The sequence below is a fragment of the Wyeomyia smithii genome, chromosome 3 (genome assembly GCF_029784165.1).
Source record: "Wyeomyia smithii strain HCP4-BCI-WySm-NY-G18 chromosome 3, ASM2978416v1, whole genome shotgun sequence".
NCBI classification, from domain to species: domain Eukaryota; kingdom Metazoa; phylum Arthropoda; class Insecta; order Diptera; family Culicidae; genus Wyeomyia; species Wyeomyia smithii.
The window spans coordinates 153,242,544-153,249,159 of NC_073696.1; the positions used below are offsets into that span (position 1 = coordinate 153,242,544).

The window sequence follows — 6,616 nt, forward strand, 5'->3', positions numbered from 1 at the left end:
TCAGATATTTATTGAGATGTCTGTGATCTTTCTCCAATGCTCGAATCTATTGTAGATGATGAAGATTGTCTAGAAATTTGAAGTTATGTAACGCATGTTGTTTTGTAACGTATGTTGTTATAGAAGGTCTTAAAGCTAAATTTTAGGTTTTTTTTGAAGGAAAATATTTTTATAGATATTTATAACGTTTTTTTTGTTTTAAGATATGAGATTCGTTTTGTGTTTTTTTATTCTGCATTTTATTTGAAAATTTTTGTTGTTGTTGCTAGTATTGTGAAAGTTATCGGATTATAATTAAATGAAAATGATATTGCATGATCTTTGAAAAAAAAAAAAAATCTAAGAAAATATTACAGTGTTATTGATGAGTGTTTTGCTAATCTGTTCGGTTTATGACTGATTTAAGTAATTTGTTTTATAAATGTTTTTAAAATTGGAAAATATATATTAGATATTGAGTTTTTGGAATGAGTGAGACAATAATTATGTAATTTGGTAGAATTTGCATTGATATAGTTGCTCTGTCAGACTATACTCTCAGTATAATCGGATGAGAGCAAAAATATATGAATACAATATTTCTAACAAAGTTACATAAGCACATAAATTTATATTATCAAAAGTTAGGTTTAGCAGAACTGTTTAGCACATACTTCGTGACTATAGAAAAACTGTTTGTTGTGTTATTTTTAACTTTAGGTTAGGTTATTTTTTTTCGTTTGTTTTAATGGCATGTAATGCTTTAGTTTGATTATTGTTTTGTTTGTGAAAATAAGAAAAAAATTTTAAATATTTTTATGTCATATTTTGTAAATGTTATGGTACTGTTGAATAAATGACTTGAACATAATGTAGATGAAAACATTAAAACGGATTGAAATTGGGAATTAGGAATTAGGAATAATATTAATTAGTAAACCAACAAAAGGTGAGCAATATTATGTTAACCATCTCTCGCTCTCTTTCCTCTTTTCATTCCTCTTACAGGGTGCTTCTGTTTCCCGCTTTCTCATCTACAACACTGTTCATCCGTTTTACCTAAAACTCAGCTAGCTCATACCCTACACTCCCCTCCTTCTTTAAACGAGTTATTCAATAGGTTACAAAGTCTTTAAAATACTTAGGTTCTACTTTTGTTCTTTTAGATGTACTTGCTCTCCGAAATCCGCCTGATGCTCCTTCCGGATTTCTATCCCCCTCTCCATGTCGGTTACTTGCGAGGGCCAAACCTGGCTTCGGCGATGTCGCATTTCCGGTAGGTTCAGCTCCATCTAGCTCCAAGCCCGACTCCGACGATGTTGCATCTTCAATGGGATCATTTCCGTTGGATTCTTCGCGGGGAAGTGCTTTCAAATGTGCCGCGTTTCTTCTGAATTCCTTCCCTGTTTTGGTTGAACGAATGGTAACATCAGCTCCGCTTCTCTGGACAACATCGAAAGTTTCAGGTGAGAAGTCGGCACACAACTTATGTCCCTTCCTGGTACGCTTCGCTAGAACGCGATCTCCCACTTGCAACCCACTTGGTTTAGCTCTGCGTTTCTTATATGCGGAATATAACCTCCCTCTCTTTTTCAATAGCGTCCCGTTCTCTAACGACGTCGTATTGCGCCCAAACATGAGCTCTGATGGGGGTTTCCCTGTGGTCGTATGATTGGCTGCGTGATACATCAGAAGATACTGCCTCAATTCTTTCCGCCAGTCCTTGTCCAATTCCTGGGCTATCCTCAATCGCTTCAGGATTGAGCGGTTTCGACGCTCAACTTCCCCGTTCATCTGAGGCCAATAAGGAATCGAGTGCACCAACCAGATGTCATACTCCTCACAGAAACCTTTTAGTCTTCGGATGTGAACTGCGGACCATTGCGGACCGGCTTTCAGGCTCTCTGGTATTCCATATCGAGAGAAAATAAACATTAGTTCGGTAATAGTAGCAGAAGTTGATGTGTCATCCATTACCACGACTTCTAAAAATCTGCTAAATAATCCACACTAGAAGATTTTCTCCTTCAGGAAGCGGTCCTAGGAAGTCAATGGCTATCTGTTCCCATGGTCGTGTTGGTAACTCCTTCCGTACCATTGGTTCTGGCGGATTTGGCAGGGATACCAACAAACAACCGCGACATGTTTTAACAAATTTTTCGACATGTTGATCCATCTTTGGCCACCAGACGTTGGCGCGAAGATGCCCTTTCATGATTCGAGCTCCTGGGTGTCCTTCGTGAGCAAGTTGGAGGACTCGCTGTTGCAAATTTAAAGGTACCACTAGACGGTCAGTTCTCAACAACATGTTGTTTAGCCTACATAACTCTGAGAACACCATTCTGTACTCTAATGGTACTTCATCAGAACGTCCAGAATCCAGAGCTTGAAAAATTAGTTGAATTTTGGGATCATCACGGCTGGCCTTTTCGAGATCTTCCCATTTAAGAGCAGTAGCACTAATGGTTGAATCAATCACCTCGCGAACCATCAACTCCTCGCCTTCATCAAAGGCTTTTGGTGGAATAGTTGAAAGTCTTGAGATAACGTCCGCTATATTTAGCTTCCCCGAAATGTGCACGATCCTGTATTGAAACCCTTGCAGGCGTAGTACCCAGCGTTCGATTCGAGCACATGGACGTGACGTAGGTGAAAAAAGAAATGTAAGTGCTTTACAGTCCGTAAGAAGATTAAACTCCCTGCCGATCAGGTAAGTTTGGAACCTCTCGACACTCCACACCAGCGCGAGCGCCTCTTTCTCCGTTTGGCAGTATCGTCGTTCACTATCCGTCAGAGATTTTGACGCAAAACAGATAGCTCTAGATTCCTTCATAGCATTAGTTTGAATTAGTACTGCTCCAAGCGCATGAGGACTCGCGTCGGCTAGGACCGCTGTTTCGTCCTCTAGTTTGAAGAGCCCTAGACAACTTGCCTTAGAAATTCCTTTCTTGATCTCATTGAAAGCTTGTTCTTCTCTTTCTCCCCATTGGAACCTTGAACCTTTTCGTATGAGGTTACGTAGAGGTTCGTCTAGCTGTTTTTTTCTTATTTTTTCTGTTGCTGTTTACTGTTAGTGTTGCTTTCCTCATTATTGCCATTGTTTTTTTTTTTGCATCTTTTAAATAATTTATTGTTTGATAATTTTAGTTATGCTTGTTGCTTGCTTTCAAGAATTTATCCTTTCACTGTGTTTTCATTCTTCGTAAAGCCTTAGATATGATTTTTTTTTGGTGAACCTGTTCTCTACAATTTTCAGGAGCTTCACAGTTGCTCCTAAATGAATAATCCGTTTCGTTCCATGTTATTTGTGTGTGTTTTACAATTTTCAAAGATTCAGAAAAGTTTGAGCAATGCTGATTACGCTTTACTTTCCGTTTCACAATTTAACTTTTCTCACAATGTTCAAGTAACTACTGTAACATTAGTGCTTGTGTACTCAGATTTTCCTGTTTTTACTTCACTCACTCCATTTATTAAAATTAATCAAAAAAGAAAATTGTGGCAGTTCATAACCTGCTCACCGACGAAATTATTTCATCTCTTTTTTAGGGGTTATGTCGATAATAATATAGTAGCTAACTTTCTTCATTCGTAAATAGTAAGATAAATAGTTTTTCGAGTTCACCAGTATAGTAATAATGAATACAGGCATACATTTGTTTTTTTTTTCTTCATACCGACCTAAATATCGCACGCACAACTTACAATGATTTCACCGCGGGCATCGGTTATTATTATTTTTGTTTGTTTGATTGCACAGAAATATCGGTCTGTTTTAATGGAAAAAAAATTAAACTAAAACTTAACACGATACAAGCTGGCGCTGTCAAAAATTGTTATAACAAAAATAGTATATAGTATTTCACTTATCGAAGATTTACGATTTTATCGCGTCTATATATATAATATATATAAATATATAAATATATATAAATGTATGACTTTGATTGCATCATCGTCACTAGTGAACGAAAAATCTAAACTTCCTCTATATCTAGTTATCTGAAATTACCTTTTTACGTTTCGTTATTTGTTCAATAAATCTTCCTCGATGCCATGTAGGTAACTAAAAGTAATAACAATATGTATTATTTTACAACATCATACTTATTTTATAGCTCGCTAGACGTCCGGTGTTTATCCGTCGCATCAATCAAATAAGTAGGTAGGTCCACTGTGGAGGTTTCAGCAACGTTGCTGTACATCGTTATCGTTTTGCAATGCTGTGCAAAATGTGTGCATATTGTTGTAGGTACATGCTGGGTGTCGCTCGAGAAATTGACTGTACATCAGAAGTGTTGATTAGTTGGTGAGGGCAGCAAAGTATGCGCCACAGATTGGCTGGGGAGGGGGGCTACTGAGTTTTCGGTTGCAATCACTAATGCTTCGTTTTCTTCCTGAGCTTTTTATGGAACTTTCCTCACTTTAAACTTTAGAGTTGATATATTAGGACGAACTGATATCAAAACGTATTCAATGAGTAGCTGTTCTAAATCAGACACACGAAGCTGGAAATTCTGCGGCTTACCGCGTCTTATCATTTTCCAAACTCAATAGATATTCGGAATAAACTTCTTTTAACTTCCGTCGTTGATTTAACTTGTTGGATTAGTATTTTTCTGCTTCAACAAATTTTCCTCGTTGGCATGTATGTAATAGATGTTAGGTGAATGTCTGGCTGGAGAAGGCACGTTAGATGAATGTGTTCTGCATCAGCTAAATGTTTTCGTTTCCTAGGTCGGCATTCGGCTGCATTTCGCTGACTGTTAGGTTTTTGTTATTATTTTACACCGTTTGCGACGCATTGCGCCCGCTTACCAATAGACCACATTGCAAAAATTTCGAGCACTATTTTTCATGTATTAAACTATTACTTTTTGTAGCACTTGTTATAACGGCCATAGTTATTTTTGTTTTTAACTAAAATCAATTAATTAGCAACGGTGTGATGGAATAAGAACATCCATATATCATCGTAACACTTATCACGTCAGTTGCTCACGGTGTAAATTTCATGTTAATTTGATGGGAGCGTAAGTTGAGCTAATTCGTTTCCTTCACAAATCGTACGGATCGCATTCCTGTTCGGCACTTTTTCTTCCACTTTTGGTTCGCTTCGACGTGAATACTGTCCGATATGGCACAGGTCGCCATGTGGTAACTAAAATCCCGGGAGTGTCATCTAGAAGTGAAGACACGACGAACGTTGGTAGTTGAATGAATCGCACTCGCGATTAGTTTATTGCACCTGTCGGTAGCGATACCCATTTCTGCTGATGCAGCGGGTGATCGCACCGACGTATTGTGCTGATGCGATATATGATCGCGCCGCTTGTTTTATATTCACTTATATTCTAAATGGTGCTTGGAAGAAGTCCATTACAACTTGGAAACCGAGTAGAATAGATAGCCAATTTGGCAACAAGCTGTATTTATCATACGTCTTAATAAAAACCGCATTTCATTTTGTTATTTAATTTTATTGGTTATCTGCTTCATTTCACCCATATAACACGATTTTTTTGGTGCGTAGATTTGAAGATATCCACATTGACCAACTTACCCCGTAACCAACTAGCCCCGCTCTACCCTACTCCGATTGATTTCCGGAATCCGCGTAAAAAACCGCGTAAATTCCGAAATCCGCGTAGAAAAAGCCGCGTGAAAAGCGACCTTAGTGTACAGTTAGGTTTTTTTACGCGGGTTTTTAACGCGAATTTATATACGAGGTTTTTTTCACGCGGATCTTTGAATCACGCGTTTTTTCCTACTTTTTTCTTCTATTTTTGAATTAACGTGTTTTTACGCGGATTTCCAAATTAACAGTTTCTTTTTCTGCGATACCGTGGTAATTCAAAAAATTTTCACGGGTTTTCGAGCTTACGCGGGTTAGTAATCAAAAACTTCTAAGTATTTATTTAGTGAAAGACTTAGTAAAAAAACCCTCCGCCCTCCGAAAGATCTGAAATAATCGTCAAAGAGGACAGTTTTAAATACTGGCAGTAGAGCTTCTCGGGTTTTTTCTAAAACCATTCTTGGTGGTTTACTTAACGCGGATTTTTGAATTAACGCGGTTGTTATTTTAATTAACGCAGTTTTTCACGTGTTTTGCCTTTCTCCTAGAAAGGTATAGCAATCACTGAAAAAACCAAAGGTATAAAAGTGATCCAAAGGGTCGAATCTCGTATATCTGTAGAGGCGTTCTCTACCAGGACTTGTGGTTATTAAGAAATGAAACATACGAAGTCCTGTACGTGCATTGTACGTACGCGGAACCACTCCATATGATGTAGATGATGATGGAAGTGATTAACTTTATTGAGTTACAATTTGGCTTAAATATGAACCTACGGGTAACTCAGAGCAAGCGACTTTCAGGTTACCGTTTATCTAGCTATCTTATTTAGGCCTATAGTATTTCTTCTTCTTATTATTCTGTCTCTATTTCGAACTTATTTTTAGAACATACATTCGACTATTTGCTGAGAACATTAGAGCGCGTGCGAGAGCGCGTATTTACTCAGAGCCGCGCGCAACCGTGAGCGCCTGAGAGCAACCATGAGTGACGTTGTGCCTCCGGCTTCTGTTTTGCTTGTAGTTAAATTGAAAAGGTATACTTGGTGTGGCATGATCGTTA

At 38.0% G+C, this 6,616-nt stretch overlaps 1 protein-coding gene across 1 annotated transcript; it reads right to left on the reverse strand.

Moving 5' to 3' along the window:
* Nucleotides 1-1,092: 1,092 nt before the first annotated feature.
* On the reverse strand, nt 1,093-1,953 carry LOC129728705 (uncharacterized). Its single transcript, XM_055687158.1, has one exon. It carries the CDS (start codon nt 1,951-1,953, stop codon nt 1,093-1,095), a length of 861 nt encoding a protein of 286 aa, XP_055543133.1.
* Between the last annotated feature and the right edge of the window lie 4,663 nt (nt 1,954-6,616).

Bases quoted from the DNA above. Each gene is read 5' to 3' on its own strand.
- LOC129728705 (XM_055687158.1), bottom strand. From the start codon at position 1,953: ATGGATGACACATCAACTTCTGCTACTATTACCGAACTAATGTTTATT.